We start from the raw sequence: 18725 nt of genomic DNA on the forward strand, positions 1-18725 counted from the left end.
TTTGTTGGTCGGTGCTGGAGATTTACCGTCTTTACCGCAAACTAAAATCATGTAGTTGTTCTTTGGATTTGCAGCCATTTTTAATTAGTTTAACTAAAAAGTGCTGATATTTCTAGGCTACATTCACTTTGGTTCAAAATGGCTGCTGATGACGGTGAGTAAAAATGTAAAGAGCATTTTAAAAAAAACCTGCTAGCTGTAATTGAACGGTCTGTTCAGTGAATACCAAAACACAAAACAGAGAATAAAACACACAGAGCCACAGGGTTTAGATTAGAGCAGTGAACATTTATATCATAATTTACACTTTTTGACATTTTTGCACATAAATAACTATGTAAACCAGAATGTAAACAGAGACAGTCCTTTGGGGGATTCTCCTCTGGAGTTAAAGCTCTGATCAGAGAAAGACGCTTTGGTCGAACATTAGTTAGAGAGAAAGATGAAACAGAGGAGAGAGAGATACAGAGTTCAGATTGTTGATGTACAACTGATGCAGAAAATCACAGTTGCTTTAGTAACATTAAGTTGAGTCTTAATGCCAGTATGACCAGTTTTAATATATTGTGCACAGTGTGAATGGTGCAAGCATCGGCACTGAAGTTATAAAGTAGGAGGAGGGGGCCAGTGCATAAAAGAAGGCCGAGGTGCTTTGGTGTATGCCAGTTCATTAACAAGATGGCGGACGGGTGGGGTTCAAGAAGGGGCCGTTGCTTCTCAACCGAAATATTAACAAACAACAAGAACAACAACAAAAAAAAAAAATCTACAAAACGAGAGACCACAGCTAAAGAGCGAACACTTCATCATATACACACAGTACATCTTCCCTTCTTCAGCATTTTGATTCCTCAAGTCCTTCTTCCCTTGTTTTGATTTTCCTTTCCTCGCTTTTTTTTTTTTTTTTTTTTGGTGTGCATTTGGAATTAAAGCCAAGTGAACTTTGGTTGCTAGCGTCAAGTGTGAATCCTTAAAAACTGAGGATGTTCACTTCCCTGTTGGGTGCTGACAGTGTTGTAGAAAAATAAAACAAAAGGAGGGACTCGGGACGCTAGCCAGCCTCCCGAGTCCGCTATGTGCTACATGTCGAGCGGGCACTTGCCGCTCCTTTTGGACCACATGAAGAGCTGCACCCCAGTTCAGTTTGGTTTCTTCTTCTTTTTCAAGTAGCAAAACGCAAATAAATAGAAAGCTCCCACCTCTAGCTGTCCCTTTGATCACTCACGCATGCACACACACTCATATAGTCACATGCACACTGAGGTAACCGTTGTGAAAAATATACAAAAAAATGCCCTTTTTTGTTTCATTTAAATTAAGTAGGCATCAGAAAAAGGACACAGACATACTTTAGGGAAGCTATCGAGCAGGGTTGAAATAAAGCTCTTCTTGCTAAATTAACAAATTTATGTGCCGTACTTTGGCAAGTTCTTCAACCCTTTTTAAACCTGCTATATTGGTTTTTAAATTTAAATAGACAAAACCCTGAAGAGATGACACCCCTGGTATTATAGGTCAGAGGCTGCAGGACGGATATAGGCTTGGAGAGAGTGACTATCTACAGAGAAATGGCCACAGGGAGAAACAAATATCAACAGAAAGATCGTCTTTAACATTGATTTCACCGCGTCAGTGTAACCATCCCTTCCACTTATTGCTTTTGAAGACAACAAATAAAAAGTATAATAAATTAAGGAGGTTATATAACAACTAATTGATCAAAAAAAACAAAAAACAAAGACATTTGAAAATAGAGACCAAATAATACAACAACAATAATGATAATAGCATTATATTAATTACATTAAAGGTAAATCCTGGATAGATGATTGTCTCTAAGTATAATAAACGCTGCTAAGTAGTCATGGGACAGTGTCTCTTGAGCCCTGAGTACGCGAGTCCCTGATGAACCTGGTGTAATCATGATGTCACTCGTGATTACAACCAGGTAGAGAATTATTTATTTACAGCTGTTGCTCCTGGCAACCCAGTCCGCCTTGAGTCATGCAGTCTTGACTCTATGTCCTTTGGGTTCGAAGGTCACTTAAGAGTGATCCTCTGACTCCTGCTTGATGGTGACGTTGGCAGGAAGCGGCAGGATGGGGCTGCTGCGCCGCATTTTGATGACTGACGTCTCATTCGGGGACTCGTATGCACCATAACCCACAGACAGGAGCTCGGTGGCGCCGCTCTTGTGGTGGGGATGGTAGTGGGAGGCCTTGAGGTCACTCTCCCTCCACAGCATCCCCAAGATCTGCTTCTCCAGCATGGCCTCCACCTCCACTCCTCCCTGCAGCTGCTCCAGCCGCTCGGCATGCTCGCTGACGTCAAAGCGCTCGATCTCCTCGTTGGCGCGCTGCACCTCATCCAAGGCAGCCTGACTGGAAACAGCTGGGCTGCCAGAGCCAGACGTAGCCGCAATGCAGTAGCCCTTCAGGTGAAGCCGCAGGCTGCACAGGTGGATGTAGTGGCGGTGGCAGTGGAGGCATTTGTGTGGACGCTCGCGGGTATGCAGGCGCTTGTGCAGCTTGAGGTGGACAAACTGGGTGAACTTGGCTGGGCAGAGTTTGCAGTGGTAGGGCTTCTCCCCCGAGTGGAGGCGCAGGTGAGTTTTCAGGTTGCTGGTGCTGCTGAAGCGCTTGTGACAAACCTGGAAGAGGAGAGGCGACAAAAAAAGATGATGTCAGTTCACCGTCACGTCTGTTACTAAATCATCCAATCTAGGAAATCAGCCGAAAGAAAGCACATCATCTTCAGCATTGTTTTCTCACCTGGCATTCATGTGGCTTCTCCCCAGTGTGGACCAGGAAGTGCTTCTGCAGGTGAGCAAGCTGGGTAAAGCCTTTGTTGCAGGTTTGACATTTGAAAGGTCTCTCTCCACTGTGGACACGAAGATGAACCTGACAGAGAAGAGGAAGGAGAGTTTGTCAGTTGGTTTGTTTCTTGCAAAACATTTTGTGACACTCCCCCTATTTTAAGTGCCATCAGCCTACTCTGCGGTCTAATGATTACAGTGCAATCCTCAGAGTGCAAAGGAATGGAATGATAATAAGGCAGACAGGATGTTGGACGCCAAAGACAAAACAACCCTGCAGCATATCGAGCCTCACCTTCAGGTTTGACAGCTGGCCGAAGGTCTTGCTGCAAACGTTGCACTCGTACTTGATTTTGCCGTTCTGCTTCTTCAGCGGGTACGGCAGCGCCTTGTAGCCCGCTGAGCCCACGCCACGCTTCACCTTGGTCAGGTTGATGGCCTCATCATCAGAGCAATGCTCTTTGGAATTACCAAGGAGGGCTGAGGTAGGCTTGGTGGGCACCTGCTCGTTGGGAGGTGATGTGCCAGCTGTTGGGGAGCCACTGGAGGGGGCGTGGGCAGGTCCGTGTGGGTGTGGGTGACCAGAAAAAGGGTGGTGAGGCCCTGCTTTGTCCTTCAGAGCGGTGGCAGCTGAGAAGGCACTGGTGGGCCCGGGAAGAAGGAAGTCTCTGTGGCCAGAGATGGAGGAGGGGTGGACGTGGTCAGCCATCAGTAACCGCCTCCCTGCTGTGTCGGTAGGCATGAGGGGCACGTGAGGGGGCAGAAGGCTGTTGTAGAGAGGGTACATCCTGGGGAAGATACCTCCTATGGTGGGGACACCACCGCCAGGGAGAGGGTAGTGATGGGGCAGGAGGTAGCGCGAGTAGGGGGCTCCTGGAGGGTAGAAGGATGAGGGGAAAGGGGCAGAGGGTGGGGAGTAACCAGGGTAGGAAGCCAGTCCAGTGGGGTAGAAAGAACCCGGGGATGGCGCCGGACCAGAGGGGCTACCCTGAGGGCTGCTGTCGGGGCTACTTCTTGCTGATGGGCTGGGTGTGGCTGAAGATTGGTTGCCAGGGGAATGAGAATAACCGAGCTGGCCGGGTTTGTGACTCAGGAAGTCTTCGGGGATGTGTGGGGGGGGCCTGAGGGCCGGGTAGAGGGCACGAGGGTACAGGGGGCGCTCGGGGCTGTCTGCACAGCGGTGGCGGGTGGGAAGCGGCCGGCTGGGCTCCCTCTTCGAGGAGGAGGAGGAGTTGCTGTTGGTGCCTCGCAGAATGGAGAGGACACTGTGTTCCCTCTTGGGTGGGGTGGGGGTGACTGCGACGGGAGACGGGCTGGAGGCTTCAACCAAACGCTCCTCACTGCTCACCTGCTGCTGCTTGACCTCCAGGAGAGACTGCTCTGTTGAGACAGAGAGAGAAAAGAGGTCAGTGGGAGTTCATCTGATCGTGATAGGGTCCTCTTGGTTCCCCTAGGGGCCCGATAATCGTGACCTCTATTTAATGTCATAAATACTCAAATTACTCTAAAACTGAGCGTCTCTGCAGATCACATACGTTCTCTACCGCAGAGATGTGTGTATGTCACAGGGTTAAGAAACACCATAAGTAACTCAGTGGGCCAATTAAGGTGACAGATTTGACAAACGAGCATGAAGGGCCAGGGCGGGGGCAAAAGACAGGAAGTGAGGCGTGACAGCTGCCTTTAGGCATTGTGTGTGTTTATATCTGTGTGTGTGTGTGTGTGCCTATAAAATCAAGATAAAATCAAACTGGTGGCAGACACACAGCACTGATGGAAGGTTTCCTGCTAAAGATATCTTCCGCAAAAAAAGCTCAGCCTCCACCTGCACACCATGTGACAAGGTACACACTCAGAGGCGCCTGCAGACAAAGGCCTCTGTCTGATTTGTTGACTCCTCCACACACACACACACACACACACACACACACACACACACACACACACACTTTTGATCGAGCTCCCACTCTCCTGATTTTCCTGGGCCATTTGCTATTGTTTCCGGGTCAAAGGTTAGATTAGAGAGCTTCCCCCACAGTCACTCACACCTACTGTCTCCTCCGCATGATGAAAGAGTGGATTAGGAGGCGAGCTCGCGCACACACTCTCTAAAAGCCCGGAGTAGTCAGCTCGCAGCACATCTCGCCTGTTAAATGGCCACAGACGGGCCTTTTAAAGCGCCGCAGTGTATTATCTGTAAGCCCGTTTACTGCCCAGTCAACTTTTTACCGTGAGGTCGCACAGAGGGGAGTGTGTGTGTGAGTGTTTAAGAGAGATGGCGCTTGTCAAAGTTAATCCTGAGTGCCAGCACTGATGAAATTTGTTCGACTCCCCCTGATTCACCCCCCCACTCACTAACACAGACACACACACACACACACACACACACAGTCGGTGACCCTTGCATCAGTAGTATAGTGGCAGTGTGTAAACATTGAGGTTATCAGTTAGCCTTCCTCCTCCTCCTCCTCCTCCTCCTCCCTCCTTCCCTTTTTTCCAGAAAACAAACAGGGACGCCATCTTGGAGATATCAATCTGTCAACACGGCCCCTCTGCCAGGAAGTTCAAGTAGTCAACAGAGGGGGTGGGAGGTGCAACTCTACCTCGAGTGCTCCCTCCTCCACCTTCTTTCTGGTCTTTCAAGTGGCAAATATATCAGGGCAAACAGCCAACACACACTCTCACACACACGCCCGCGCACGCACAGTATGTGTGAGCTAGCATGTGTCTGAGATGAAAAGAGTGGGTGTGAATGTGTCGGCATGTCGAGCTTATGACTGTGCATGTGTGTGTTGTGTGTGTGTGTGCGTGCGCGAGAGGAGAGAGAGTGTTTTTGTCGGCAGAGCGTCTTTGAACACACACACACACACACACACACACACACACACACACACACATGGCTAACAGGTGCTTTCGAGTGCTAACACTTAAAGAATGCTAAACGACGGCGACAAAAAAAAAGGGTGAGAGAAGAAGAGAGAGGAGAAAGTGAGGGAGTGAGACCGCGGTGCTAGCTCCACACAGATGTCTGGTTTTGCTATGACTGCGCTGGAAAGAAAAAACTACGACATCATCCCAAAATTGATCAGAGACAAATGAGCGGGGTCTGATATTTTCATTGATTAATGGACCTGAGGGCGTCGCCTGCTTTGATCCAACAAAATTATAAAAAAACATGTCAGCACTGAAAACAGCAGAATTCAGATCGGATCAGGAAAACTGAGGGAAAGTCAGGGAAGCATTTTGTCAGGCTGTTTGCACGACTACTAGGATTCATCACAGCTTCCTCTTCTTTTACCTTTTGCCCTCGTAGCTGGGTTTCAGTCTAACGTTATTTAGTAGGACAGATTGTGGTTTTCTTGGTTTTACTCAGCCGATGAGATTATTTCTGAAGGGCTCGAGTGCGCCACACCAACAGTCAAAACTTGTACTCATTTAAGGAACGTATGTCATCAGACCGAACCAAAAAAAAAAAAAAAAGATCTTAGAGCTCTGCAGCGCAAAAAACAAAACTGCAGCCAAGTGCAGGTAGGTAGTGTTTCTACTGCAGGTAAACATCATTGTTCAAGTCACTGGCGGGTCAACAGGAGCCCTGTGGGGCTAAATGACAGAGGAAGCTAATTAAAAGGCAACATGTATACTGTATACACACACTCAGGCTTTAGAGAGGTGAAGGGGTGGAGGCACCTCCTGCCTCTGTCCCCCCCCCCAGGTCATGCGCATTTTTCCCTGGGCAGTGGAGTCGGCCAGGCTGAGTCTGCTGGTTCCTCTGCCACCGTAACGCTGCTATTAGCCTGCAGTCACACCTGGAAGCCCCTGAGCTCCCACTCTCTGTCTTTGTTTCCCTCTCAGCTCGCTCTCTCTTTGATCAGCTCAGCCAAAGTGGATAAGGGCAGTTAGTCTGCCGTGTCATGAATGCATGGGAATGGGTCTTTTTGCCTTTTAGTTTACAGGATCGTGTTCAGGTTTACGGCTGATTTATATTATTTCTATTAAAATATAAACAGAAGAAAAGTGAGAGAAAAATATTTAAAATTTGTGAAAGTTTCTCTGCGGGGACGGAGACATCACTTCTGGATGTTTTCCCCTCATAAAAAGGTCACCGAAGACAAACTCAGTCATGCAAACACACACACACCGTCTCTTCTCCTTTTATTGAGGTTGAGCAAGGTTGTGTGTGTGTGTGTGCGCGCTTTCATGTTAAAAGCGGGTCTTTAAGTGTGTAAGACTGTGGCATTAGGGGCCATATCCCCCCTGTCTGTGTAATTACACTGTCACTGGCACACACACACAAACACACACACAAAAATCCAACGATGGCACTGACAGAGATGAAAGGTTGTTGGTCTTGTACTCTGGTGTATGAGTGTGTGTGTGTGTGTGTGTGTGTGTGAGATAATGACAGGCTAACGTTCAGAGAGGAAGGAGACACGGCTATGCTCAGAAGACACTGTGAGGCTTTAAGAGCGGCGACAGGACGCACTCACGACACACACACACACACACACACACACACACCTACACATCGCCTATTGATTTCACAGCAGCTCAGAGCATCAGATGTTTAATAAAATAGCCGGTTCTTTCAGAATAAAAGTTTGCTGATCTCTGTTGATACAAAATATTGACATCTGATGCCAAATAACTAAATGTATTTTTATTATATCCTCTTTAAAAAACAGATTTAATTATTTAAAATAAAAACTTACTGAGTTTCTGCATCATCAGCTCTCCGGATGGCGGGTAGTGGAGACGTCGGGCGAAGTCGTGGCAGTACCAGACGAGCAGCTCAGCGCCGGCCGGGATGGGCTTCACCGTGTAGAAGTAAATCTCCATGCCATTCTGACACGCCGCCAGGTTCTGCTCCGCCGCCGAGTGGGCCGGGTTCACGTACCGCATCCAGTTAGAGCGAGTCTCGTCCAGGCCGTCGACGAAGTGGTGGAACTCGTTGTCCGTGTAGATCTGGAGCGAGGGAAGAAAGGAAAGGAGGAAGAGTTTAGTAAAATCAGGGTTTATTTTATTTATTCATTTTATGACTGAACTGAATTATTTTGCTTTTGAGAAGAATGGAAGTCATACAAGTTTTAAAAGAAAGTAAATAAGTAAATTCAATTGGAATAAAAGCAACAAAAGTACTTTTTAAAGTAATAAATAAGCAAAATCTTCTCTTTTCCCTCCTTTTTATTCTCTGCCTTTTAATTACTTCTCTGACAATCTAACAATGTAAGTGAATTAACAATTACAACAGCAACTAAATGAATAAATCAGAGTACTTCACTTAACTCAGTGAGGTATTACAGATAATAAAAAAATAAGAAAGTAAATAAAGTTAATAAGTTAATAAGTACAAATTAAGAGTTTTTCCAACTAAATAACTTCAGTAAATAACAGAAAAAGTCAGCAAGTAAATAACGAACTTTAAAATAAATGAGTAGTTAGCTCTCTGCTGCCCAACACAGAATGAATCCAGCCTGTTTTTAATATAAATCACATGATATCTAACCATCTCATCCATCTCTCCGTCCTTCATCATTTCATTCCTCTCACCATGCTCTCTCTCTTCACCTTCACCTCCTCCAGACGGACGAACAGACAGACGGAGGAGGAGATCCTCTTTTATATTGAAAAGAGAAAGGAAGGACCAACTCATTTTCTCTCTCTCCTCCCCCTCTCTCTCTCTCTCTCTCTCTCTCTTTCACTCTCTCTCTCTCACCTCAGTGTGTGTGTGTGTGTGTGTGTGTGTGAGCGTGTGTGAGAAAGTGAGATATGAGCATGAATGGAAGACCTTTCTGACTTCGTGTCTGCTTGTGGTTTTGTAGTGAGTCTCTCTCTCTTTTCATGCATAGTCACACACAGTCACACACACACACACACACACACACACACACACACACACACACTGTAGGCGTTGGTCAGGTAGGTGGTTTGTGAGCGTGTGTACTCTCACTGTCAGTTACCGGTATTGATGTATAGCAATCTGCAGAATGGTGTGTGTGTGTGTGTGTGTGTGTGTGTGTGAGAGTGTGTGTGGACTTACAGGAACCACAGTGTGACATGTTATTCTGACGGTGACATCACATCCCCATTTCTCTTTCTCACACACACACACACAGAAAAAAACAACGAGCCCAGCTTCCTGTTCCACTGACTGACTTAAGACGTTCGCGACGTCACAGGAAGGGGTCCCTCCGGCTTCTTAGGAAGTGTGTGTGTGCATGTGCGAGTGCGTGCGTGCGTACACTCACCCTCCAGAAGTACTTCCGGTTGGTGTCTTTGGGGACGCTGTCGGCCGTGTAGATCTCGCCCACCAGGGGGCCGAAGCGGGTTCCTTTAGGGATGTACTCCCTGCTGCACACGCCAACCACCTGCAGGAAGACACGCACGCACACAGCGGTGAGACAAAAGATTGAAGTGGATCGTGTGTGAAGTTGTGTGCGAGTTGTGATCTCTACACACTAAACTTGAGCTTCTCAACGGATGATTATGATCCCGCTGATCTGAAACATCTAAACGAGTTCATTTCTTTGTTCTTTTGATGATCTTTTGCGCAGATTCACATCCTTGAAGCACGATATTACAGTTTTAGCAACCAGCATGGAAACACCAATCTGTGATCACACAGCTGAATTTAACGTTAACTCACTTTTAATGTAAAGATCTTTGTGATAACACATTTAAAAGGTGCAATATGTAAACTAAGTGCTGCATTTTTGACCATGCAGCTTGCCGTAGATGTGGAGTGTGTGCGTTCTCATGCTGTTGTGCACATCCATCAGTGATATGTGCCATTAAGTCTAATTAAGTCTCATTGTATGTATAAATACAGACTCTCAGACACACGCTATCAACCAGCTGTCAACACAGATGATGATTAATGAACCGACTTCACACCTCAGTTCACTCGGGGTGTGCGCGCGTGCTCGTGCGTGTGCACGGCCGGAGGACGACTGTAAAAATATCTCCTTTCACATCTCTTTCTCTCTCGCTCTCGTCACACCTCCACTCATCGCCACATCAAACTAAAACTGCTGCCACTTCAGACGCTTCGGGGGGGAAAACATCCAGATACTCAAAAGAAAAAAAAGTAATCTTCTGTTTCTGCTTTTTTTTTTTTCTCGTCTGATTCAATCAAAGAACAAAAAAAAACAAAAAAAATGGGAGGAGGACGAGGAGGAGGAAGAAGAGAAAAGGGAAGGATTATGTGGCGACTAGACATCAGGCTCCAAGCGTGGATGGGAGAGACACACACACACACACACACACACACACATTTTTGTTCATGCATAACCCACACAAACAGACATCTCTCCCAAACCCCTGGTGACATGGAAATCCCCCATCCCCTTTTTCCCTCCTTAGGACCAGACATTAGTGTGTGTGACTGGATTTTTTCTGACTGATTAACAGACTTTTACAATGCTCTCTCTCTCTCTCTCTCTCTCTTTCTTTCTTTGAACCAAAACTTCTTTGATCAGAGCGACGAACTCCCATCCTCAGCCTTTCCCTTCTTCCTCTCTCTCTCTCTCTCGCTCCAGATAAATATTAGCTGATAGCCTATCAGCTCGTAAACAAAACTACACCTCTCTCTCTCTCTCTCTCCGCTTCTTTCCTCAGTTTTTCCTGATGAGAAAATCTATGCGGTCACGCCGCTTTTGAGTTTACAGACAAACTCACAAGGTGTCAAAATTGCCAAAGTCAAGACCTGTTGACCTGCAGCTTTTTTTCTCCAATCTGAAGTCGAGAGATGTTATGAAGATCTAATCGGTCTTATTCTATCAAAGCTGTGGGAAGATGCAAATTTGATCTGGAAATCAAACTTTTTTTTGCAGAGTTTTCAACTTTCAGAAGCTTTTTCTACGTTACTAAAGAGTCATTTTGTTCTGTGAATGTTCTCGCTGTTATCTAACCTCAGTTTCAACCTTTGACGCTTTGACATTTTGACTTTTTCACCTCCAGTCCGATCAATGACCTGCTGACAGGTTTGTCAAAAAAAGTCACGAGCTCACTATTTGGTTTGTTGAGTAAGATTAATAGAGGAAATGTCTCATGCAACTCAAACACTTTGTTTCCCCCCTGCCAGATAAAAAAACTGTGAAAAATATCTAACTGCAGGGTTGATACATTATTGATTATCACCATTAAAAGATTAAAACCCCTGCTGAAGCACCTGAGGGGCTGAAGTTCACTTTATAACCTCATTAAACGTCAGCGAGTGGCTTAAAAAATCAGCAGACAGACGACGACTGATGTGTTTTTGTTGAGATGCTGAATGCTGCCCCCTGTCAGCGCAGACAGTTACTGCAGCAATTTACAATAAAAGGAAGTCTGTCAGATTTGAGACACACACACACACACACACACACACTTTTGGGATAAAGCCATCATAATTCTCTCAGACGATGAAAGACTTTTCATGGATGGATACGAGTTGATAAAGTGGCAGCGTAAACACACAGCTACAGTTACAACTTGTGTGTCTGTGTGTGTGTGTGTGTGTGTAAAATCTGCCTTAAGGCGTTTCACACACCCACTCACGTACACACAGATTCCTCTCTGTAATGTGTGTGTGTGTGTGTGAGTTTTTTACGACGAGACACGACCCCCTCTTCATTACATGACCCGCATCTGACTCACGTGTGTGCAGATGGCTTTCTCCGCCGGAGTGTGTGAAAGACTGGTAGAGAAAGTTTGCATGTCTGCCAGTGTGTCTGTGTGTGTCTGTGAGTGTGTGTGCGTGTGTGTGTGTGAGTGTGTGTGTTTGAGTCTGACCTCCTTGCCGTCAGCTGGGTGTTTGAAGGCCAGGTTTCTGGGCAGCGATGCCTCAGCTCTGGTTGTCGTCGTCGTCATGACGTCACCGTCTGGCCCCGCCTCCCACGCCGTGTCTTTGACGATGTATGTGCACTTCTCCTCGAACTCTGCCTCCTTCCACCGGGTCATGTCGGCCTCCTCCATGTCCAGCTCCATGTCGATGTCCGTGTCTGCCGTCGTCTCGGCTCCGTCCGAGCCGGCGCCGCTGGTGGCGGTGGAAGCCATCTTGGCCTCGTGGTGCGTGTCGTCCTGCTCCATGGTGTGCGCCCCCTCACTGGTCAACATGGCCGAGCTATGAGAGGTCGCCTGTGTTGACATAGGAAGAAGAAGAAAGAGATTTTTATTGTTAATCACCTTTGTTTCAAACATTTCCACCAACAAGAAAGAAGTAGGGAGGACGAACTGAGGAGAAAATGACAATAAATTACAGAAAGGAACGGCGGCGGATCAAAAAGATGGAAGAAGAAAGGACGGAGGAAGAAGAGCCCAAAAAGCAAAATAAAAGATGAGAAAGGGAGAAAAAAGAAGGTAAAAAGAAAGACGAGAACATGAAAGCGGAGACGGAGGTCACGGAAAAATGATAAGTACGAAAAAAATGTGGGAGGAAAAAGATAAAAGATTAAAAAAAAAAGAGAGAAAGAGAAAGAAAAAGGCCGAAGACAAAAGGCGACAAAGCAGATGGAGAGATGAAGGGATGAGAGAAACTCTTCATCCAGGAGAGGAAGAGCTGTGATTATTATGTGGGGTGACTCAATGAAGGAGGGAGGAGGAGGGGGGGTCTGACTAAGGCTGCTGTCACACACACACACACACACACACACACACACACACACACACACACACACACACAGACAGGAAACAGTTTGTCTTGTCAACAGAAAACATGAACTAATTTGGGAAACGACTGGGGAATAAATAAAACCTCCATTACTTCAATACGATAAACGATCTTATTATCGAGTATTATTTGACCCAGAATATCCAAACTTCTCCTTTTACATCGTCATCTGTTTGCGTTTCCAGTCTCCTAAATTAATTTCACTGATTGATTTCTCACTGATCTTTTTCTGTTTCCTGTTTTCTATTAAAAAAAAAAACCACAGGGTAAAAATTTACACTGAGTCAGACGGAGATAAGAGAGTCTGATCAAAGGAGAGCGAAGAGGAACTGATAGAGGAACTCAATGCGAGTCTCACGTAGAGCGATAAAAATACAAAGCTTTCTAATTATTCAAAGCCTTAAGTATTTCAAAAGTTTTACATTGTGACTCCTGGATTTTAAGAGATTGCTCTCTCACGGTTAATGTCAGCGAGGGAAATCCGTATTTTTGTTTTTGTGAGTGACCAATCATAAAACAAAGAGATAACGAGTGATTAATCCAATATTACCAGGGTTTATCAGCGGGTTTGGACACGTCTCTCTTTGTGTGAAGAAAATTAACTTCTCTTTTTGCTTTCCTACGCAGAAAAACAATCAAAGTGTAACACTCAGCGGTGCGCTGGATTATAAACCCAAAATCTCCCCTGCGTCCTCCCTCCTCCTCCCTCCTCCTCCTCCCCGTCTCTTCCTGGGGTTGAAGACAGAGGAAGGAAACGCTGTCTGTGTCTGAATGAAGCTAAAATTGGAAGCAGAGTGGCACTGCAGCGGAACCGGCAAATCATCCCGACTCCCAGCGTGTGTGTGCATGTGTGTGTTGGTAATGGATGTGGAGGAGGGAGGAGGAGGAGGAGGGTGATGAGGAAGGGAGCGCCAAAACTTTTCCATTTGGGGGGCCACAGCAGCACAAACAAAAAACTTCAAACGCGATCCCACCCAAGACACACACACACACACACACACACACACACACACACACACACACACAGAGGCAGCAGATATCCACACAGGGACAAACATGCCGCTCGTCCCACGCAGGCGAGCGGAAAAGCTGCAGATCTTCGGTGACCACACTCGGCTCTGTGAATTCTTGTGCAGCCGCAAGAAAGAAAATTATTTCACATCCAACTGGCTCCAGTCACAGATGATGACTTTTTCCTCCAAACAGCAGCGAAGAGACGAACTCAGATTGTCTCCGAGGAGTCGTTTTTTAAAAAAAAATGAGAGCGTTGGGATCCTTTATAAGAACCACACACAGGCCAACACTGTCAATAATAAGTCAGGAGCCTCATTATGTCCTCATTTGGATGTTTCTCAGCTCTTTCTCAGCTTTTTTTGTTCTAAACCTTCAATAAAGGGCTTTAAAATCACTAAAAAATACTCCTGAGTCATTACAAAAAAGTTAAAACAGAAGATCTTCTTTGCTTCAAACACAACCCGCCTCACTAAAACCCATCAGGCTGGAGCAAAGCCTCAAAATCACATTCAAATCCTACAAAAAAACCACAAAACACATGATTTGAATTGTAAAAACTGGGAAATTTCCAGCAACAACAACAGAATTTCTCCCCAACAGCGGCTGCACCTTTTTCTTTTCTTTTCTCTCCCCACAGAGAAACAGTCCAGCTGAACACTTTCTGCCTCTCTTTGCCATTTAAATGAAGCTCCATTAAAAAACCTGATCGCACATGAAAATGTTCCTCAATATTTCAGCTCTCAGTAACAACTCTCCTCTTTGCATAACATCTGCAACATCGAGAACTAATAGTGAAACCAAAAACCAAGAAACAATTCACCTCTTGCACATTTAGACCAACTGAAAACACATAAAAGCTGAGCGTGCACTGCAGTCGCAAGAAGTCCAAATTCAAGGTGCTAATTTTTTTCAAGTCAAGATGAAACTGTGTGAGCTGTTTAAAGCAACGCAGGGAAAAAACCAGCAGTGAGAAATCAGACTGTCCCTGTTTGAATCCACATGGAGAAAATGTAAATGATCTGTAATATGAAGACGAGAAACAAACTTCTTAAAGTGCACAAACAAGCCGGAGCTGCTGGAAAACACCTCAAACAATCTCAGCTAAATCCGAAGAAACACCTCAACAGAAGCATTGAAATAAGAAAATAAAAAATCTGATCCAGGCTGAAATTAAAACATCTCGTCAGAAACAAAATATCTGATTTAAAATAACCAGAGAAGAAGGAACATTTGGATTCAAGAGTCCAAAAATAATTTTTAACAATTTTCATTTTTACTTTACTTTGTTTGTTGTCATTTCCAGACACGTGAACACAATCTGTACATTTAAAAAAAGACAAAAACAAACAAAACAAAAACAAACAAAGAGCCCAAAGTGATTCTTCTTCTTCTTCTTCTTCTTCTTCTGTCAAAATGTTCATAAAAAGTTGAGAGTTACTGAGTGTCGCGCGCTGCTCCGTACTCACCGTGTAACTTTGGTCCCATCCACACATAGGGACGACCGGTCAGATCCTCTGTGCGCGTGTGTGTGTCTGAGGACAGTGTGTGTGTGTGTAGGACAGGTGCAGTTCTCCCCCCGGTCCGTCCGTCCGTCGGTCCGTCCGTCTCGCTCCGAGCGCTGATAACTCCACACGGGGATGTGTGTGTGTGTGTGTGTGTGCGTCCGTACGTATATGCGTGTGTGTGTTCGCGCGTGTGTGTGTGTGAGCGTCTGATCCGCTCTGTGTCCTGCGTTAACTGTCTGACAGCATGACCGCTCGAGGACTATAGCTCAAAAGAGGGGCGTCTCTCGGTGTCTAAGCCCCGCCCCTCAGGTCAGACCCCTCCCTCCCCCCCTGGATCTGACTCCCTCCTTCACAGACACACACACACACACACACACGGACACACACACACACAATTTTCTCTTTATGAAGAAGGAGAAGAAGCAGCAGGCGCTTTCACCTGAGGCCATCAGCACACACACACACACACACACACACACACACACACTGAAAACACATCTTTTTCTGCATAAAGTTTTCTATCACTGATGATGCTGTGTGTGTGTGTGTGTGTGTGTGTGTGTGTGTGTGTGTGTGTGTGGGAAATGTCTGTTAGCAGCTTCAAAAGGGTAAACAACATGTGTGTGCGTGTGTGTGTGTGTGTGTTGGTGGGGGAGCATTGAGTCACTGTCACAGGATGTCCCTCTCTTCCCCAGGAAAAGACACACACACACACACACACACACACACACACACACACACACACACAGAGGGGATCATGGTTGAAGTCTAACCTGCCTAATTCCCTCTAATGGCTCTGCCTCTAGGGGGCAGGACTGATCTGCCCTTGCTGCTTCACTGACTTTACTCTCTCTCTCTCTCTCTTCTTATCGTCTGTGTCTCTCGCCCCTCTCCTTGCTACTCTCTCTCTCTCTCTCTCTGTCTGTAACTCTCCCTCCTCTTCATTTCAAGCTTCTGATTTGAATCTTAACTTGCTCCACTGGCCGACATGCGGACACACGTCTTGGATGAGCGACGCAGAGAATAAAAGAAAAAAGAACAAAAAAGCTTGATGAAGGAAAAATAAGCAGAATCGAGATATACATCCATGGATGTGGGAACTGGGGCTGCACCCCCCCGCCCACCCCCTCAAACGAGGCTGTAACATGTGCCGAATTTACAAGAAGTCCCAAATAAATGTGAATTTGTCAGAAGCAGCTCTTCACAAAGTTTATAAAGTTTCTCCAAACTCAACAACTCACAAAATTGAATGATTTTATAAGGGAGTCTGGGGAATTTCTCTCCCTCCTCATCTCCTTGTTGTTGTACAACCCAACCTGATCGTACAGATACATTCATGTACTCTCTGTATTCTCTCCATCACACCCTCTTGTCTCTCTACATAGCGTCAGACATGAAATACATAACACTGCTTGCTTCACCCGTCTGTTAGACCTGAAGTTACGTAAAAGTTGTGTAATGTCTTCGCTCTGACATGACAGGACTTCTCTCGCAGGCTGCATCACTGACGGACTCTAAAAACGTACTGTCAGTGGTGGAAAGTAACAAAGTAATCAAGTACTGTTACTGCAGATTTGAGGTATTTGTACTTTACTTGAGGCAATTTTCTTTTGCCTCTAATCACCTCATTTATTCAGTAACTTTAATATAACTTTACTCACAGATTCAGGTCAGTGACACATAATACAGTCAACATATATTATGATTATTAATTAAGTCATACATGAGTAAGAGTATTGTGTTAAATATAACTTTGGTAAAAGTGAAAGTCACCCATAGGAATAGTACTTATTAGGTATTTAATATTACATTTAATTAACTATTAAAAAAGTAATTTTTCTGGCTATAAATGTACTTGAATGTCAAAAGTACAAGTAAAAGTAAATCATACATATATTTACTTGTATGTATAAACTGTACACTATGGGCCCAATGATTATCAATAATAATATATAATCATTGTGTTCTAAAATCAGATTACTGATCAAATCAACTGATTTAAAAATGCACTAATTCAGCTCTGATGCAGCAAAATAACTAGTAACTAAAGCTTTCAAATTAATGTACATGTAACATTAATAATGTAATAAACGTTATTCTGAAGCAGCCCATTCTGAATAATAAGTACTTTTACTTACTACTAAGATTTTTGTACTTTTACTTGTAACAGAGTATTTCTACACCGTGCTATTGTTCCTTCTCCGTAAGGACAAGATATGATTTTTTTCCCCACCAATGCTTTATTCATAATTTATCAATTAATGATAATTGTGAGTTCCAGGAACAATCACCTCCAAATTTCATGAAAATTTCCTCTCGCAAATGTTACATGATTCTGCAAAACTACAGGAAAATCTGGTCAAACCACTGAATATAAATCATGAGTGTGTAAATCAAGATGGACGTGTGAGTTATTTAACCACACAGGGGAAAAAAACAGCAGTGAGAAAACAGAGAAAAAGTCAAGGAAACTTTTCTGACAACAAACAACTGATGTGTGCAAGAAAAACACCTTTAAACTCATTAAAAGCAGCAGTTTAAACAATCACAACTAAACAGATCACATGTTTAGTGAGAAGGCACACGTTAACCTCAGGTGTGTGATGGGAGTCGAACCCTGACGAGCTGCATTCAGGACACATGTTGGATGTTGAGTTGAATATAAATCATGGGGAGAAAGTCACGAAAGATTTCCTTAAGATTCAGGCCGATCATGATCGGATCCACCGATTAATCGTCATCATCTGCTATGAAGATAATTCTGCTGCTTGTTGCAAAAGCACAGGACGACAAGATGTGAGTTCCTGTCTGCTAACGTGATGTATGCTGCTGGGTTTTCTTCATTTCATCCGAGGAAGGAGTTGACATGAAGACTGTTAATATAAGCAGGGACCAGTGTGATTATTGCTCCACACTGATCTGAAAATAAGAAGAAAATCTCCACATCAACTTAAATCTGACTCATTTACGGTGTTTCCTGGATTATTAAAGATCATTTATTGATACTTTAATTTAAGTGCTCTCAGACGAGTAATGAAAGTGGAGCCATCCATATCAGACTTTAACATGGATGTTTGGTCAAACATTTTTCATTCATTCTCCCTCTTTTTTCCTCTTTTTCCTTCCGTCTGCATCTTTCTCTCAGACATGCATCAGCACGTTAAATAAATATGTGTGTTAAAATCGGACGAATGTTATATAACTTTTCAGATATCAAGCAACAAAACAACCCCGCAGCTCTCACTCTCCCTGTTATAACAAAAGCTCTCTCGCTCACTAACACTGGAAATTCCCGTCTAATTGTCCCCCCGACTCCCTCAATTTACCTCCTACTCACTCGCCTCCCCCTCTCCCTGCCATCCCTTTGATTTTCACGCTGTATTTACAGAAATGATTTTCCACACTGACCTCTCTCTCTCACTAGTTTTTCCATCACTTTTCTCTCTGGATTCCCTGCAGAATAAATAAATACATTCAGAAAAACTCACTGCTCCTCTCTGAGGATTTTCATGTTTCTCCCAGTCCACGTTCTCAGTTTTTCATACCAGACGCACACAGTGAACTGCATTAAAATGGAAACTCAGTTTAAAAAAATAAAATCAGACGCTGACTAAAGAATAAAGTTTAAATATTGGTGGAAAAAAGGTTGAAAATTGAGTGAAAAACAGGAAAAATGGAAGGTGGAAATGAAAGAAAACAAGAAAATAAGACTTTGTAATGAAACAGACACTAAAGAAAGAATAGA

At 44.6% G+C, this 18725-nt stretch overlaps 1 protein-coding gene across 2 annotated transcripts; it reads right to left on the reverse strand.

Moving 5' to 3' along the window:
- Nucleotides 1-273: 273 nt before the first annotated feature.
- Nucleotides 274-15187, reverse strand: prdm1a (PR domain containing 1a, with ZNF domain). Of its 2 annotated transcripts, XM_084357976.1 has the most exons (7): nt 14942-15187; nt 11585-11929; nt 9061-9180; nt 7525-7777; nt 3111-4195; nt 2772-2900; nt 274-2650 (listed from the first exon to the last, which is right to left on the reverse strand). In XM_084357976.1, the coding sequence occupies exons 1-7, from the start codon at nt 14966-14968 to the stop codon at nt 2045-2047; spliced, it is 2565 nt and encodes an 854-aa protein (XP_084214102.1). In that variant the 5' UTR covers nt 14969-15187; the 3' UTR covers nt 274-2044. The 2 variants fall into 2 exon arrangements, with proteins under 2 accessions (XP_084214102.1, XP_084214103.1); XM_084357977.1 differs by lacking the exons at nt 9061-9180; nt 11585-11929; nt 14942-15187 and adding an exon at nt 8363-8385.
- Between the last annotated feature and the right edge of the window lie 3538 nt (nt 15188-18725).

The sequence above is a fragment of the Pagrus pagrus genome (genome assembly GCF_965226575.1).
Source record: "Pagrus pagrus genome assembly, chromosome: 7".
Taxonomy (NCBI): Eukaryota; Metazoa; Chordata; class Actinopteri; order Spariformes; family Sparidae; genus Pagrus; species Pagrus pagrus.